The sequence below is a fragment of the Zea mays genome, chromosome 4, assembly GCF_902167145.1.
Source record: "Zea mays cultivar B73 chromosome 4, Zm-B73-REFERENCE-NAM-5.0, whole genome shotgun sequence".
Lineage (NCBI taxonomy): Eukaryota > Viridiplantae > Streptophyta > Magnoliopsida > Poales > Poaceae > Zea > Zea mays.
The window spans coordinates 189,929,321-189,946,937 of record NC_050099.1 but is presented as its reverse complement, the minus strand read 5'-3'; the positions used below and the strand labels follow the sequence as shown (position 1 = coordinate 189,946,937).

Below are 17,617 nucleotides of genomic sequence, written 5' to 3'. Positions count from 1 at the left end.
TATGAGTAATTGGGTAAACCATGGGTAATAATAAAACGAGTTGGACTATACATCTCTGCATATAAAAATCTTTGCTTGACAACATTGGCCTGATGTCGTGCACTTTACTACCAATATAAACACACACATTTTCCTATGTGCCTAAAAGCAAAATGCAACCAGTGAATGTCCTTGTGAGCGCTAGAGTCTGATGGTCATTTTACTTATTGATCTGAAGTCAACTAATGGCTCCAAACGATGAATGATATGCATGAGCCCCTGAAGGATCCTTATGGATAAAATAGTGTTGTGCATATTAGTCTAAATCTTAATGATTGACTGTGCATTTGGTAATAATAATAATAATAAGTTGGTAGAATTGTAACCACGAAGCAACTTGTTGTTGTGTGTCTCGCTGGATGTTGAGACTAACCCTTCATGTTGAAGGACAAATATGGAGTATTCATGCCACTACATTAATCTAAGTCCAAAGCTCACTGCATAAAACCTCTATTTGTAATGTGCGTAAGATTTCCCAAATAAATCACCACAATAGCATACATTGGCCACAACTGGATGATTGTCGTTGGGGATTTTATCTGTATGTTTTTTAGAACATCTCGGCATTAGGGGGAGGAATGCCCATATAGTATAATGCCTCAATATTTTATTAAACGCACAAAAGCCAAACTGAACCTATCGTTCAGTGTGTACTCCTGTGTATATGGAGTTTGCTAGAAATCGTTGAGGAGTAACCATATTGGTCTGAATGCTTCTACCTGATGTAGATGTGGATATACCCGAGATTAATATAATATCCACATTTGACTTATTGGCATTTGATCTATCCTCGGGGACGCCTACGAATATGATCCGTTGGTCTTAGTCAAAGCATATGTTCTGATTGCAGATTCACGTGGTCTATAATAACTCTCCTCCGATGAACTCGCCCTGCTGGTGATTTGCCTCACAAAGAGGTTCATCTTGATGATGAAGTTCCTAGCAATGCGCGTGATATCATTGTGCTGGGAATACGGAACAATGAATCTTTCGTTTTGGGAATGATAGAGATCATTATTAGATGTGGGAGACAAATATGTCGACACCTATATTGCCTCTCTAGATTGCAAACGGATCCAAAACAAAGTCATATGCATGAGTGTTGTAAGCTCTCTTATCGGGTCAATGATAAATGCAATCGAGGTTGAACCAATAATCGCAAAATGAAAGTCACGAGCTTGAAGTTCGGACATTTATGGGCACTATTGAAATATAGTGTGGTCAATACGATGGTTCAAGTGGTCTTGTAAGAGACCCATCCCACATGTGTGTTGAATAAACACTGTTCCACTATGTAATATATCTGGCAAATGGCATGAATTAAAATATGCAGTTAATAGGAATCTGAAGATCCGCATGAGATCCTACGAGGACTCATATCTTTGAATTATAAATATGCAACATATAAATCTCGTACTAGATAATACATTCCCGATGAATGATCACTCTCCTATGTAGAGAGAATATCTCCTAGATGAGATTATAGTTCCTTGATGGAACCTTTCCAGAAGAAATAAAGTCTGTGTTAAACACCAAAGTTTGATAATCCCTATAAAGGAATAAAGACCCATACAGACCCAAAAAGGAATAAGATGAGGTACCAAAGGACTTGAAGTTCATCGAATAAGCACATGTGCATTCCACGAGTTTTACTCATGGTATTTTCCACTAGATATGGAATTACGGTATCCTCTAAAGCCCTGATGGCAGAAACCTATAAGGTTTAGGTGTTACTGGCAAAATATCCCCATTGTGCCAGAATGACAGACTATAACGATGTATCTGATCGATGAAAAATCCCTGATGGATTACGATCTTTGATGGACTTTTGTTACACGATCATAGATGTTGCAATTGATGAACGCCTGAAGCGATGTGTCATATTTAGAATATGTACTATTGCAACTATATTATCCCCTAAAGTCATATAGAAGGACATGTTACTTGCTTTGCACAACTATGTATAAATTGTGGTGTAAGATAGAAAATTATAGCACCCCAACATCATCCATTCTCGTTATTCCAGATGAACAATGAGACATATATCTTGAAGAATATGCTTGAGTTATGAGGGATAACGACTTTGACGGATGTCATCGTCAGGGAGAGCGAATGCTTATATTGATCACAATCGTGAGACAATAAATGTCATATTCTATGCCTGAAGGCATCAGCTTGATGATCAATATGTGAACCTTTATGGAAGTTTCTATCAAATATAAAGATCCAGTCGATCGAACACCATCAGTCAAAGTGGCTTGTTTATGTTGATACGTGTACTTACCTCGTATATTCTAGAAGTGAGTAGAGGTAAAGTTCCTCAAATAGTCCTTGCAAGGATATGCAATATGTTTGCTAAATCTTTATGTGCATATACTTCCAGAAGAAGATGTTTTGCCTTATTGATGCGGTTTTGCAAGGATCAGGGGGAGCACATTTTTAAATTTAGCCCTTGTAGAAGATTCGATAGAATCTAGATCCCAGAGGATCGAAATCTGTCACGATGACATCTATTGTACTCTTTTTCCTTGGTGAGTTTTCTTGACGTTTCTCACATGAGGTTTTTAACGAGGCAACAAAGTGAAAATGCAATTTGTATCACCATGCACTCTTTCTCCACATTTTTCCACTAGGTTTTCGGAGTTTTAACGAGGCATGTGTTGGTCGCGGTATTCGCCCAAGGGGGAGTGTTAAGTAACCCTAGTTAGGGTTATATGGGCAAATACCTGCTTTGCCCCTGAGGGGTCTCACATCTCTATATAAGAAACTTGTACACCCCCTCATAAGATCTAGAAGAGAAAGAGGTCAGATGTCCAACCCTATATCATGTGTCTCGTGTGTTTCTTCTGTCGTGCTTATGGGAAGGGAGACGGGTCATCTACATCTTCTTGTGCCTCTACTCTGACGGGGGAAGGAAGTGGATCTGGTGATCCGTGGTAACGTAGTTCTCAACACTAGCTAGCTAAAAGATCAATCAGGTTCGCCTGAATGCAGGGTCTGAAGCACTTTTTGGCATACGAGCCCGATCCGGCCCGCTTTTATACGGGCTCAAGCTAGCGCAGCAAGAATAAGCGGGTCGAGCCCAAACGGGAAACTAAGCCCATCAGGTTAGTCCGGCCCGTTTACCACTAAGCCTGCCAAGCCCCTTTTTTGCACTAAATCGTACTTATCGACCCGCTCAGTCCATTTTTTCCATGCTTACCAGGCCAGGCCGGGCTGTTTAGATTTGCAGCGGGTCGAGCTCAGATAGAGAAACGAGCCCATGGGCTTAAAAGGTCTGGCCTGATTTTTTATTCGTGCCTGATAGTCTGGGCCTAAACCGGGTCAGGCTTTACTGGGTCTAGGTAGGGTGGCGCCATCTCTAGTTCACCACGTAAACCTAGCATGTGTACTTTGTACACAACCAAGAAAGAGCAAAATGAATGACTAAGCATCGCGGTGACAAACGACGGTGTCCCGGTCGTCTGATCGGCCCAACAACACGAAAGCCTAGCTAGCCCACAAAAAAATCATTAGGTACTTGGGCCAGCTATTAGATACGTACTCCTGTCCTGTGCAAACGTACGACGACAGGTATCTAAATTTGGGCCTAGTAAACCTGGCCTGGTAGTGAACTTGGATAAAAGGCCAGCGGGCGAATCAAGTCGGGCTTTTCTCTTTATTACCTTTACAATAGCAATAACATAATCTATGGTTGTATTAAAAACACGGCAGTTTCATTCAAGATTACAGTTTAGTATAATAGTATGTGCGACTAGAATTTTTCACTCTCATGCCACCTTGGTTAATTCATTAATGTCGCTTCGTATTAAAGCTGGTTGTTTAGACTCTATAATTTACAGAGACATAAACATTCAGGTTAAAGTCAAGCGAACGTTCAGAAAAATAGAGGATTTGCACACACCCTTCCTCTAAGGCTGCTGGTTTCAACAGCTGTGCTGCAGCTAATGCGCAGTAGCTGATTCTTGAAGAAGCTGCTTCGTTGGGAAGAAAAAGAAACCACATGCTACCGTGTCGGCCTGGTTTTGTTCACGTGTTTCTTCTGCCTTTAGTTTTGGTTCATCGCGTCCGTCCTTCCTCCTCCTTCGCCGCCTCTTGCGCCTCCCCTCCCCTCCCCACTCCTCTCCTCTCTCCCCGAACCAAACCAAACCCCTCCCACTCCAACTCCTCGATTCTCAGAGTGCTGTACAAGTGTCTCGCCCTACCGCGGCCGTCAAAAATCCGATCTTTCCGCCGTTTCCGGAGGCCACACGGCTGCAAGACTGACCAATCCCCCGCGGATCGAGCCGCAGACGCCAGCAGTTCCTGCTCGCGGACCGCAGGCGGGGCCCGGACGGAGCATGGGGTCCCGATCCGCCGGCGCGGCGCTGCGGCTGTGGCTGCTGGCGCTCCTGCTGGGCTGCTGCCAGGGGAGGTTCGTGGTGGAGAAGAACAGCCTCAAGGTGACGGCGCCCGACGGCCTCAAGGGCACCTACGAGTGCGCCATTGGCAACTTCGGGGTGCCCCAGTACGGCGGCACCATGGTCGGCTTCGTCGCCTACCCCAAGGCCAACAGGAAGGCCTGCAAGAGCTTCGACGACTTCGACATCTCCTACAAGGCCAAGCCGGGGGCGTTCCCCACCTTCCTGCTCGTCGACAGGGGAGGTCAGTTACCGGAATCTCAGCACCATAGCACGACGCGATTGCTTTTGCTTCTCCTCCTCCTCACGCCCGCCGGACTGGCGGCTGGTCTCTGTTAGGTCACCCATGCGTGGACTTGCGTTTACTAATTACTTAGCGAGTAGCGAGTTGGTAAGACTTTAGTATGCCCAGTTGAGTTGGATTGGATAGAGTGTATTTGAAGGTTTGACCACAGATGCCTAATTTTCTGTTTATCAGTCGTGAGGAGGTCTTCAGGTGGATGTCTTCAAGGTTGGATCTTTCCGTGCGATTATGAGGTTACTTTGGATATGCGTTGACCTGATTTGGTACAAAGACCTTGATATGTGCAGAAAGGGAATTTAACCTGAGAGCTTAGCTTACTGTCACTGTCTTGGTTTTGGACCGTCCTATTGTGCTCCACTTGCTTTTTTGTTTTCAACCAACCTGCTAGTATTTATTTAACACGACTTCCTGTCTGCTCTCAGATGTTGCATCCTACTACTAGGGTTCACTAAAATATACTACAACGGACTGCATATTAATACAATATACTGTCTGTTGTTGTTTACAGATTGTTACTTCGCAAAGAAGGCATGGAATGCACAGAAAGCAGGAGCAGCGGCAATCCTTGTTGCTGATGACAAAGACGAACCTCTAATTACAATGGACAACCCTGAGGAGGGTGGCAACACGGATTATTTAGAGAACATCACTATTCCTTCGGCGTTAATAACCAAGAGCTTTGGGGACAGGCTCAAGAAAGCAATCGACAGCGGTGACATGGTTAATGTGAATTTGGATTGGAGGGAGGCCCTGCCCCATCCTGACGAGCGTGTCGAGTATGAATTCTGGACCAACAGCAATGATGAATGTGGCCCAAAGTGCGATAGCCAGATTGACTTCGTCAAGAGCTTCAAAGGAGCAGCACAGGTACTTGAGAAGAAGGGCTATACGGAGTTCACTCCTCATTACATTACCTGGTACTGCCCAGAGGCCTTCATTCTGAGCAAGCAGTGCAAGTCCCAGTGCATCAATCATGGGAGGTACTGTGCACCTGACCCAGAACAGGATTTTAGCAAAGGATATGACGGCAAGGATGTGGTGGTCCAGAACTTGCGCCAAGTTTGTGTCTTTAAGGTTGCTAAGGAGCACAAGAAGCCTTGGTTATGGTGGGACTACGTTACTGATTTTGCGATTCGGTGCCCGATGAAGGAAAAGAAGTACACAAAGGAGTGTGCCGATGGAGTTATCAAGTCACTTGGTATGTTGTATTTGCATCTTTTTTTTCTATGTTTTGTGGTGCAGATCTGCAGTATTTTGTACTGAACTGGTTTATAATTTACAGGCCTTGATCATAAAGCAATAGATAAGTGTATTGGTGATCCAGATGCAGATGAGGAAAACCATGTTCTGAAAGCTGAACAGGATGCACAGGTTAGTACTTCAATGTGAATGCGTGATCTTTTCTGTTAATCTTACTGTTGATCTGAACACATAATAATCATCCACTTTGTATAGATTGGCAAGGGTTCTCGTGGTGATGTTACCATCTTACCAACTCTGGTAATCAACAATAGACAATACAGAGGTATGTGCTGTTCTATCTATCCCGTAAATTATGATAAGGAGTTTGCTGAGATCACCAGATGAACTTATCTGAGCTTATGTTTCTCAGGGAAGCTTGACAAAGGAGCAGTTCTTAAAGCACTTTGTGCTGGCTTTAGGGAAACCACCGAGCCAGCCGTTTGCTTGAGTGATGGTTGGTGCCTTGATTTCTCTATTTTTTTTATGTTCACTGCTTACATGATCTATCATATACTTCCAAGTGTGATTTGTATGTTGCATGCTCTTGATGTTCACTTTATTTCGGCCTTAGATATACAAACAAACGAGTGCCTAGAGAACAATGGTGGCTGTTGGCAAGATAAGGCTGCCAACATCACTGCATGCAAGGTACTTCCTGTGGTGCTGTTTTTTTTTTACCTTGAAATTTTGGTTTATCAAATATTTGTTCTGATTAGCTTATGCATGTAATGTGTTTTCGGTTTATATACAGGATACATTCCGTGGAAGAGTTTGCGAGTGTCCAGTTGTGAAAGGCGTCAAATTTGTTGGCGATGGCTATACTCACTGTGAAGGTATGCTACACAAGGCATAAGGAGATTCATCTTTTGGCATTTTCTTTTACTATGTGTTAAGAGAGCTTCTGAATTATAACATTTGTGTTTTAAGCTTCCGGATCTGGTCGGTGTGAAATTAACAACGGAGGGTGCTGGAAAGATACCAAGAATGGTCGGACATACTCTGCCTGTACTGTAAGTGTTAGTTGAGGTTTCGCTGTCCTTAAAACTGTCATTTTATCAGTAGGATCCTGTCCAGTTCTTTTTGTTTTATTAAGAAACGCTATAGAAATCTGATGTTTTGGTTCTGGGCCTGTAACATGCAGGATGATGGCTGCAGATGCCCTGACGGATTCAAGGGTGATGGCAAGCACAAATGTGAAGGTAAGGGACATTTTCCTGAGGCCCATTGATCTTTTTTTAGTAGCGCTTGCCTGTCCTTGGCAGCTTGTGCTGTATCGCGCTTCGGAGTTGCCTTTTGCTACTGAGCCATATCATATCACACACATATATATCATCTGGCTCGTCACGCTCCTCCCCTTGCGACGCTGATGTGGAAACGCGCGACAGATGTTGATGAATGTAAGGAAAGGACTGTGTGCCAGTGCGAAGAATGCAGATGCAAAAACACGTGGGGAAGCTACGAGTGCGGCTGCAGCGGGGGCCTGCTTTACATGAAGGAGCATGACACATGCATAAGTATGTAGCTTCCGCACATGTACACTGTCAGCTTATTGTTGAGTTGGAAGCTCAGTAGTAGCAACTATGTTTTAACATAGACATGAACTTGACACTCTCAAGTGTGTTTGTCGTACTCAGGCAAAAACGGAGCATCAGAAGCCGGCTGGGGCTTCCTGTGGGTCGTCGTCTTCGGCCTCGTCGCAGCAGGAATTGCAGGGTACGCGGTGTACAAGTACAGGATCCGGGTAAGATATAGGCAGCCTGTAATGCTTCTTTGTTCATTGCCTTCTGATGGCTCGCTCGCTCACTCTGGGTTGGCGTCTGATTCTGTTCCTGCATTTGCCCGTGTCTGCAGAGGTACATGGACTCGGAGATCCGCGCCATCATGGCCCAGTACATGCCTCTGGACAGCCAAGGAGATGTCCAGAGCCACGCGCACCATATTGAGATGTGAGGATGCATGCAGACTTGATGAGAGGAGACGGAGGCTTGGTCTAGCTTATATAATACACCAGAATTAGATGTGCATATTCGTAACAATCTTGTGTCTAGCACGCAAAGTCCTTGAACATTTGGTGTCTGTGTTAGGTTGTACCATGACATGGTCTTGTTTAGCAATAATTGCCGTCTTTTATTTCGGTGCCAATAAAGGAGATGGCAAACGGGGCTCTGTGTTGCTCAGTTGTGTATGTGGTCCATGATCAGTGGTAAAAGAATCTGAGTCCCTTATGGGGATTGCAGGGCTAAAATCCTCTTCTTATTTAAAATTGAATAAAGATGAGATTTTAGCTCCTCCAATCTAGCTCTTAGGGTTGATTTTAGTGACAAAGGATCACGGGAGGATTGATAGGGAAATAAACTAATTTCCTCCTCAATCCCTAACAATCTTCCGTGATCCTTGATCACCAAATCAGCCCTTATCTTATACTTATGTAAAAGAAAATTGTGCCTGGTGTCAATTGTTTGATCCAACCTAATCTGTAGAACGATATGGACGAGATTGACTGAAAGTGAAATCAGATGAGATGGTAACAGAGACGAAACAGTGTCTCTCTCCCCCATAGGGCAAACTTGTCGCCCAACATAAGAGGTTCCAAGTCAAATTAAAACATCGCAGTCGCAGCAACATATTGATGCCTACCTAGGCTGCTCTGACCTGTCAAAGCTGACGTGCATTTTCTATCCTAACACTTATTAACACATTTTTCCTTTCCTAACAGAAATTAACACGAATTGACCCAACGAACTACTCGATGGCTACTGCAAAAAGAGAACCTCTGCGCGCACGACCCTCTCTTCCTGCCAGTCGGCAGTCATACCGCGCCAAGCTCTGAAAGGTTGGAACCGGGCAACCGGCCTGCTACTCTGCCTTGGATCCTTTGCCGACCAGGCTTGCGAACCCTTTCCTGGCTTCTCTGTGCTTCTGCAAACCGATTCAACACATGCAAGTTAATGAGACACACAAGGCAACGGCGTGGATTCAAACCTTCAACGCTAGCAGCCTGTGTTTGATTTGATGGGATGTTTGACTATTAGTTAGAGGTATTAAATATAGTCTAATTACAAAACTAATTACACAGATAAGGACTAAACAGTAAGACGAGTCTTTTAAGTCTAATTAGGCAATGATTCAATCATGCTATGCTACAGTAAATATTTCTAACAGTAGATTAAAAATTTGTCATGTCGTTTAGTAGTCTTAGCTGTGTAATTAGTTTCATAATTAGACTATATTTATTACAAGTAATAGACATTCAAACATCCAATATGCCATGGGCTAAACTTTAGTCCCTAAAACCAAACACGCCAGGCTATACCTTGTGAAGTACTCTGAAGCTCTGGTCTTGCTTTTCCCGAAGAAGCATCCAGTCCAAGGCCAAGTCGTACTCGATCGTGTTGGGCTGGGAACAATGCGAGGTTGCTACAGCCTTCTTCTGCAGAAAAAAAGAAGGATACTTGTGTAAGATACCAAGCCACAAAGACATGCAAAACATCGCCGGGCTTATAAGAGTAAGGCGCCCACCTGCTCGTCGCGCTGCTTTTGACCAATCTTAACATATGAGGAGAGGTGCCCAACAAGATTCGCTGAAGGTTTTGGAACCTCAAGTAACCCTTTGCTGCAGTACAGGGGCCTGCAATGTATGCAGTACGCAAGAATTGTCAGTAGCTAACCAAGAAATAACCGTGCCAGTCATACTCTATTAACAGACTATCACTCGGCCAGAAACAAGTAATCGCTACAGCATATTATCTCCGTCCCGAAATATAGTTCTTTCTAGCCCTCTTTTTTCCATCGACATTTGAATAAATGATAATGAATATAGACATACATACAAACTACATTCGTAGATTGATTAATGAATACATGTTTAGTCTAATATGAATTATATTTTGGGACGCAGGGAGTAAGATATAAGGTAGATCACATCAACTACAGACACGTACCTTCCACCAACAACCAAACCAGAATTGATTTTTGAAATGGCAGCATCAGCAGCATCTTTAGTTCTGAATATAGCATATGCTTTGCCTACAGATAAGAAAAAACACTTGCAGTAAAATTGCAAGAAGAAAAAAAAAATAGCATTCTTCCATTAATTGGACAAAGCTATCTATGGAAAATATTAACAGTTTATGCATCTGTCAACAGGTTACTGGGCAAGCTATCAGACAAGACTTTGGGCGCTAGGATGGAGATCCAGATGTCCGTTCTCTTCCCCCTTCACTACATCAACTACATAATACCAGGTCATTTTACAAAACATTGCCACCACAACCTTGCCATCACCATCCCTGGTACCAGCATGGCTTGCCAGTGAACATATCCACAATTGGCCATCGTCCCTCCCTCCTTTAGTATTGTCACGCATCTCCTGCCTGCAATTGCCTCCTCTCTATCTCCAGTGAGATGGCCCTGCCCCACCCTCACCAGACCAGATCCACGTTTGCCGCCCATTCCCTTGCTAACCATTTTGATGGTACATCACCACACCATACAGCCCCACCCAATCGGTGGTCTTCCACCATTGCTACTGTGCTAGTCACCTCCACACCCCCTTTGAATAAAAAGCAGTCTCCACCTTCACTGTCACTCATTCAACAGATATATATGCAAAAATGGTAGACCTAGTGCCGGCGGCTCCTGCATGAGTGGGGCCTAAAGAAAGGATAAACTGAGGCAAGCCGCAAGCCTTCCCCACAAATGCAGAAAGTCTGCTTCGAACCGGCAACCTAGTGATTCAATGAGACAGCTCTCAGCCTCTCACTGCACCAGGGATGCCCTTCTTTCATTCAACCGATATATAAAGGGTAGACCTAGTGTCGGAGGCTCCCACATGAGTGGGGTCTAGAAAAGGAATAATAGCGTTTTTTTCTTTAATTAGTGAACAACTCACCATTGTTTGGATCATCATATGTGGGGTGGTTAATGGGCTTCGCAGTACAATTTAGCTGTAATGCTTTACGAACTAACTCCTGCAAACATAGTTATCATGAAAAATGTTGAAAGGGTACTTAATGTAGGAGTAAATAAAACCAACCAGATTGTAATAACAAAGCCCAAAACAAACAGAGGAGTAAGAACATTGAGATTAAAAGGAATGAATGCACTGTTCAGAGAGAAACTGCATGAGACAATCATAAGTTACGTGGGCAGAAGTAGAACTGCAACCAAACGGACAGCAGAAGATGTTCACATATAGTTGAAAAATACTAGGCCAGGGATACAAAGGAGAACTAGCTTGGGCTTTATGACAACCAAAAAGACAGGATGCTACTTCCCACCTCTATGTCAGCAGGTCCAAACCGAATATCGAGATTTTGAATATAGACAAGTGTCCCCTTATCATCAGCCATCTTTAGTCTGTCATTCCATTCCTGAAATTCCATAGAAAATGTCATCATAAAAAATCCAAGGCCAAACAAAACATTAATCGGTTTGTGGTAATTTTGAGTAATAATGATTAATGAATAATCAAGCATGGTATGGCATGATTCAGTACAATCATAACAAATGTACAATAGACCATAGCAAGGAAAGATCACTCACAATGTTAAACCATTTGCTTCTGTCCTGTTAAATAGAATAGATGATGTGTTAGCAAAAAGGAAACATGGAAAATCACTAGAACACTCTGTAAATAACAATTCAAAAATATATAGCAAAAGCAGAAAGAATGTTCAGATAAATGATCCACGAACAGGAAGAATATTGCTTGTGTGCACTGTGCAGTAGGTATGAGATAAAACTTCACTCAGATTGGCACTTCAAAGTTCATAAAGATTACGACTGTTGGAAAATAATGAATCAACAGAAAGCAACAGAAGATGACCATATGCCCTACTGAACTTGTGCTGTGCTCATAATAGCACTGTTATGTCTCATTCCACCTAAGTCGCTTCAAGAACAAAAGAAGACTGGGGAACTTTCTTCCATATCCCGAGTTTCGTGTTTGGCGTTTTCTGTTGTTGGCCCAGCTAATCTGGCTACTGCCTGTACATAAACTCTTTTTCCTATATTAATTGAAAGGCAGAGCTCCTGTCATTTCGTTCTGAAAAAAAGTCACATTCCACCTTTGGAGAGGATACATGGGTATGGAAAAGTGTAAGAATGTACAAAACTTGGTATAGGGCAATTTAAAAAGGTGGAAGTTATGTCTCCTCTCCAAAGGCTGTAACATTAAATACAAAAGGAGCCCAGTTGCATTCTTGTGATGAAACGTAAGAGCAGAAGTAGCATGTTGGATGTAGGAAAAGTAGTAAAGTACAGAGAATTTACAATATTCTTTGGCTGTAGCTCCAAAGGTCTTTGTTCAGTATTCGTTGGATCTATGTCCTGCTCTGTAGTTTCTTGGGATAATTTCAACTTTTTTGGTGGCCTCTCCCCAGCATGAGCATCCTGTAACTGTGTATGTTTGGGAATGTTCTCCATAACTGCAGACTGTGGAGGGCCAATTGAAGCAACTGGTGTCTCATCCTCCTTGACTGCTGAATGGGAAAGGGGAATGTCAGAAAGTGATTTCTTATCCTCTTTCTTGACCACAGTCTGGGAAATGGGAATGGCAATGACTGGTTTCTGTTCCTCCTTGACCTCTGATTGGGGAAGGGGAACTGTGGCAGGCAGATTTTCATCCACCTGGCCTGTCTGCGTAAGGGGAAGTGCAGCAGCCTGACTTCGATCCTCCAATTTAACTGCTGAAGGGGGTGTAGGAACTGTGGCAACCATACCCTCATCCACATTTGGATTCACCAGAACATTTGCAGGTATGACTAGCTCATCTTTTGGATTCAGAAGAAGATCAACTGCACCAGGACAATAGTTAGAGATACAATTCAATTGAAAACATTACTAGATAAAATTGGAGGGCACACATCAAGTATAGATCCTCTGCTGACCTGTAAATGCAGCAATTTTATCTGGTAACTGATCAGAAAGTGTTAGACTTTTAACATCAAAGACCCTATAGAAGATATAATCAGCAATTTGTAGTTCCTGAGGGGATGGTTGACGATTCCTCTTATCCTTTGAAGTACATATAACAGTGCATTTTCCAGCGACAGCTTCCTAATTGAGAAATAAACATATATTCATTATAATCTTTTAATAGTAACAGAAATCCAAAAAAATAAAAAGACGACAGATTTAACATTCACATCTCTCATAATTAGCTCAGCAAATATTAGCTTTAACTGTAAGGAGTGAAGCTATGAGAAATATACCAGCGGGTTGATATCTGCAAGCCCAGCACCTTCACCACAGGCAAGAAAAATCTCCTTTCCCATCACAGGGCCACTTAAATAGTTCTGAACCTCATCAGGGTGGAAAAACCAAAGAATTTTTACTTTTTTATCATTATCTTTCTCCCAGATCTTCACTATTTTTCCAATGTACGGTTCAGGATCACCATGCTTAAATAGATAGACACAGTCAAACAGTGAATACTTCACATTGTCCAATGTGAAGGACCCAAAGAACTGTGTATCCATCTTAGCACCACCTTTCCCTCGACGCTTGCCCCATGAGAATTGGATCGTCTCAGCATTCCCATCCATTCTTGTGCCGACAGGTGTTGGCTCGCTCGCTGCACGCCGTAAGCCAGGTAGATAAAACAATATCAAGGACATTGAGTAGACTAGTAAAAAATGGTTGCAAAGCACTAAATTAATTTGCAGAGCCAGCGATGCTGGCAGCTAACTATTAGGGGGGGGGGGGGGACTATAACAGCCACAAGAACCAATTTTTTTAATTGTGAAAAAAATAAATGTGGAATTTGATGTAAATGTTGCATGCCATGGATAGATCAGTGCAAGCCAATGCTAGTTCCCTATGTCATGAACAGGGGTGGACGCAAGGGGTGGGCAAAGGGGGTCATTGCCCCACCTCAATTTTTATATGCTCTTGTACTTAGGTTTAGATATACCCCAGGACAGCCAAAAGGGTTTTACGTTATTCATGTCATTTTGTAGCACTCCTAGTATTATCACCTAACTTCCATGTTATTATCATGAAGCTTTTTTATCTAATGGTCTAGTATAGTAATTTGTCTCTTATGCACCTAAAATTTCGTTCTGTGTCCAGCCGGCACTGGTCATGAACATATAGCAAGCAGCAGAAGCAATGGCCTTCTCCTCAACAACTAAACCGCTACAGAGGATTGCAGAGCGGAGCTGAGTGTTTATCGTTCCACCCCAATTATGCAACCACACTGGAAGACAGACGACACGAAACTCCATACCACAACGAGCACGCAAGGGGTCCAAGGTCCCATGGACGCTGCGCGCTCAGTCAGGGACTCAGGGCCGCGGAAATGGCGGCGGGCACTGGTAGAGGAGCAGCAACGCGAACCATCCATCACGCACGGATCCATCCATTTTCCCAACACGGCGTCACGAGGCGGAGCGGAGGGGTCGGCAAGAAGTAAGGTACCTCGCGTCTAGGGGAGCAGGCAAGGGGTGCCTTGTCGCCACCGGTGCGGCGCGAGCAGGGGACGCCGCGGTCAGGGGACAGGGAGGGTGATCGCCACTGGCGATAGTCCGTCGTCAGTTGAGCCGGTGCCGGTATCCGAACCCTAGGTGTCCCGTCCCATCATAGACAGACACAGACGGAACAAAGGCAGCCACAGGCGAACAGCCCAAACTCATCTCATCTCATCTCATCTGTACGGGGTGGTTCGGACAGCTTCTACCTCTGGCGGTCCGGCCCATTTCCTCGGGAAGCCATCGCCAACAAGTGGTTGGGGGGTGGGAAGCGCGCGGGCCTCGTTGGGTGGGAGCTGATTCCGTCGGAAGCGGGAGCTTGGCTTCCGGTTTGATACGTTTTAGTAAGGGCATGTACAGTGGAGAGACACCAAAACGGTTCTCCAAGCACAGGAGACAACTAAGAGACTCTATTGTACAATGGAGTGTCTATAAACGTAGTCTATTAATAAATACAGAATTAAATGTATTTGTATAGCATCAGATCGATATAACAGACGACAAATTCGTACAGTGGGAAGTGAGGCGTCTGTTGCTACTTGGTTTACGAGCCAGAGGCGTCTCTTCACGGAGAGACGGCTCTAAGATTTTTTTGCAAATAAGCCCCTTAAACACCTTAAGAGACTCCACATTAAATACCACTGTACATGCCCTAAGAATCGCTTATACGACCGGAAACCGTTGTCCATAAAATCTGCTGTCAAGTTTGTTGTTTGGGAATTTTTAAAATGGATTCTCTGCCCCTAGTCCTGACATGTAGTAAACTTAGGGTTGTTGTTTTTATAGTAATATTTACTTATTGCTAGTAGTTGAGTGAAGTTGGGCTTTTACTTAGTGTTTAACTTTTGTTGAAATTTTAGAAAAGCCCAATTCAACCCATTCTTGGACATCATGATCCTTTCAGGATATTGTAAGGAAAACCAGCATAACCGAGGCACCAGATACTAGGATGTACGCCGGATGCCATGCATCGAATGTAACACCGGACATGGCACCTAGTAAGGATCTCTAAGTGTTCCCACGTGCTACAATGTACCATATACCATACTGTGCGGTGCTCAATGAGGGTTGCAAACTACAACCAAGCGAGGTATACTTACCAGACGTGTCCAATGCTAACGCTAATGTCACAATGGATGCCTCAGCCAGTGGAGATGACGATGGGTGAGGAGGTGGTGGATCTAGCATGTATTGGTGTAGGGGAGGCCACGATAGATGGGCTAGGGAGCAGGGCGAGGCAGGAAAGGAGCAAGCCACCGGGGAGAAGCACACGAGGGCGGTGAGGAGCGAGCCACAGGGGAGAGGTGCACGAGGTAAGGGAGAAGCAAGCCACTAGGGAGAGCACGCGGTGTAAGGGAGGCGACAATGGATGGGGAGGCAACATATCCGGGCGGCGTGAACTACCTACCACAAATGCCACAACCGTGATAGTACTGCCGTTGAGCCGTGAGGCATGCTACCCCTTGATAGAATCCGATGGCAGGGAGGGCAGCGTGGAAGGCCATGGAGGGAGGCAGAAAGGGCACGAGGAGGGAGGTAAAGAGGGCGATGGAGACTGGGCGGAGAGGCCGCTGGGAGGGCACGACTCGAGTGTCGAATAGGAGCGACATAAGAGGGATGAAAAAAGGCATTGCCTCTCAGGAAACACTAGCGCCTAGTCACAATATGGAACAAGCGCTTGAAGACGTATTCGTTGCGGTATGGGAAGCTGTTTCCCACAAAAATTGAGAAAACACTCAAAATGTTTGGTGGAATTGTCGCTTATTTCCAACTATAATATGCTTATAAGTGGAAACAAACAGGGCCAAAATATTTTCAGATCATGACAAAGAGGGTGATTATCTCCACACTTCAGAAAAAGAGGTACATTAGAACATTAGATCTAAGACAGATAGTCACGATTTAATATATACACTATATGCAGCAAAGACCCTATATGAATATGATATGCCCTCTTTATGTATAAGCAACACAATGTTATGTTCCTCCTCTTATCCAGACGACTTCATTAAATATGAGTCACATCATGTGATGAATATATTTATGTTCCTCCTCTTATCCAGACGACTTCATTAAATCTGAGTCACATCATGTGATGAATATAAATTTTCATAATAGTAAATGGTGGTCACCCCTTCCTCGGATTATGTGGATAGCTTTGGTTCCTTCTGATACACAGTAGAGCACTCGTGGCCAAACACAAAATTATCCATCAAAATCAATTTTTTTCTAGATATATCTACTTAATGAGGCACAAGTATGAATCATTTGAAAAGTTTAAAGAATTTCATAACATTTGGGTCACGAGTTTGGCTCCACCTGTTACACCTCAATGGAATAGGTCTTTAAGTAGAGGAACCTATCTTTATTGGATATGGTTTGGTCAATCACAATTTAAGATCTTCCATTATCCTTATAGGGATATGTTCTACAAACCACTTTTATATTGAACAAATCTTTATCTAAATCGGTGGGTAAAACACCATATGGGATATGGGGAAAACATTATGTATCGTTTTTTCTTAACATATTGGGTTGCGAGTGAAAGGGAATTAGGCTTACACCTATTTCCTAAATGATTTTGGTGGTTGAATTGCCCAACACAAATAAATTGGACTAACTAGTTTGCTCTAGTGCATAAGTTATACAGGTGCCAAAGGTTCACACTTAGCCAATAAAAAGACCAAGAATTGGGTTCATCAAAGAGAGCAAAGGGATAACCGAAGTGTGCCCTGGTCTGGCGCACCGGACTGTCCGGTGTGCCACCGGACAGTGCCCGGTGCACCAGGGGACTTCACGCTGAACTCCTCACCTTCGGGAAAATCCAGAGGCGCTCCGCTGTAATTCACCGGACTGTCCGGTGCCCCAGGGAAGAGCGACTCTGGAACTCGCCAGCTTCAGGAATTTGCTCCGCTATAATTCACCGGACGTGTCCAGTGTACACCGGACTGTCCGGTGAGCCAGCGGAGCAACGACTATTCGGCGCCAACGGTCACCTGCTACAGCATTAAATGCGCGCCAGAGCGCGCAGAAGGCAGACACGCGCGAAGTGGCGCACCGGACACTCTACAGTGCATGTCCGGTGTGCCACCGGACATCCAGGCGGGCCCAGAAGTCAGAGCTCCAACGGTCGGAACCCAACGGCCTGGTGACGTGGCTGG

The 17,617-nt window shown here is 44.1% G+C and overlaps 2 protein-coding genes across 3 annotated transcripts; one reads left to right on the top strand and one right to left on the bottom strand.

Annotated features, from left to right (window-relative positions):
* Positions 1-4,091: 4,091 nt before the first annotated feature.
* Positions 4,092-8,226, top strand: LOC100383531 (Vacuolar-sorting receptor 1). Its single transcript, NM_001366822.1, has 12 exons — positions 4,092-4,683; positions 5,252-5,941; positions 6,026-6,114; positions 6,199-6,268; positions 6,356-6,439; positions 6,557-6,633; positions 6,737-6,818; positions 6,913-6,995; positions 7,127-7,184; positions 7,371-7,499; positions 7,620-7,726; positions 7,837-8,226. Exons 1-12 carry the CDS (start codon positions 4,380-4,382, stop codon positions 7,933-7,935), a joined length of 1,872 nt encoding a protein of 623 aa, NP_001353751.1. The 5' UTR covers positions 4,092-4,379; the 3' UTR covers positions 7,936-8,226.
* Positions 8,227-8,478: 252 nt separating this feature from the next.
* LOC100191737 (uncharacterized) lies at positions 8,479-15,803 on the bottom strand. 2 transcript variants are annotated; one of them, XM_008678227.3, is made up of 11 exons: positions 15,557-15,803; positions 13,200-13,561; positions 12,876-13,044; positions 12,259-12,782; positions 11,530-11,553; positions 11,265-11,357; positions 10,877-10,955; positions 9,927-10,011; positions 9,505-9,613; positions 9,299-9,415; positions 8,479-8,904 (listed from the first exon to the last, which is right to left on the bottom strand). In XM_008678227.3, the coding sequence occupies exons 1-11, from the start codon at positions 15,642-15,644 to the stop codon at positions 8,842-8,844; spliced, it is 1,713 nt and encodes a 570-aa protein (XP_008676449.1). In that variant the 5' UTR covers positions 15,645-15,803; the 3' UTR covers positions 8,479-8,841. The 2 variants fall into 2 exon arrangements, with proteins under 2 accessions (XP_008676449.1, NP_001130637.1); NM_001137165.1 differs by lacking the exon at positions 15,557-15,803 and adding an exon at positions 14,407-14,581 and having other exon boundaries at positions 8,504-8,904.
* Between the last annotated feature and the right edge of the window lie 1,814 nt (positions 15,804-17,617).

Coding starts and splice junctions, on each gene's coding strand:
- LOC100383531 (NM_001366822.1), top strand. CDS start 4,380: ATGGGGTCCCGATCCGCCGGCGCGGCGCTGCGGCTGTGGCTGCTGGCG. Junction 6,115..6,198: donor AAGCTGAACAGGATGCACAG/GTTAGTACTTCA, acceptor CACTTTGTATAG/ATTGGCAAGGGTTCTCGTGG. Junction 7,185..7,370: donor TGGCAAGCACAAATGTGAAG/GTAAGGGACATT, acceptor AACGCGCGACAG/ATGTTGATGAATGTAAGGAA.
- LOC100191737 (XM_008678227.3), bottom strand. CDS start 15,644: ATGCTAGATCCACCACCTCCTCACCCATCGTCATCTCCACTGGCTGAG. Junction 11,554..12,258: donor AGCTACAGCCAAAGAATATT/GTAAATTCTCTG, acceptor TCTATTTAACAG/GACAGAAGCAAATGGTTTAA. Junction 11,358..11,529: donor GAAGCAAATGGTTTAACATT/GTGAGTGATCTT, acceptor ATGGAATTTCAG/GAATGGAATGACAGACTAAA.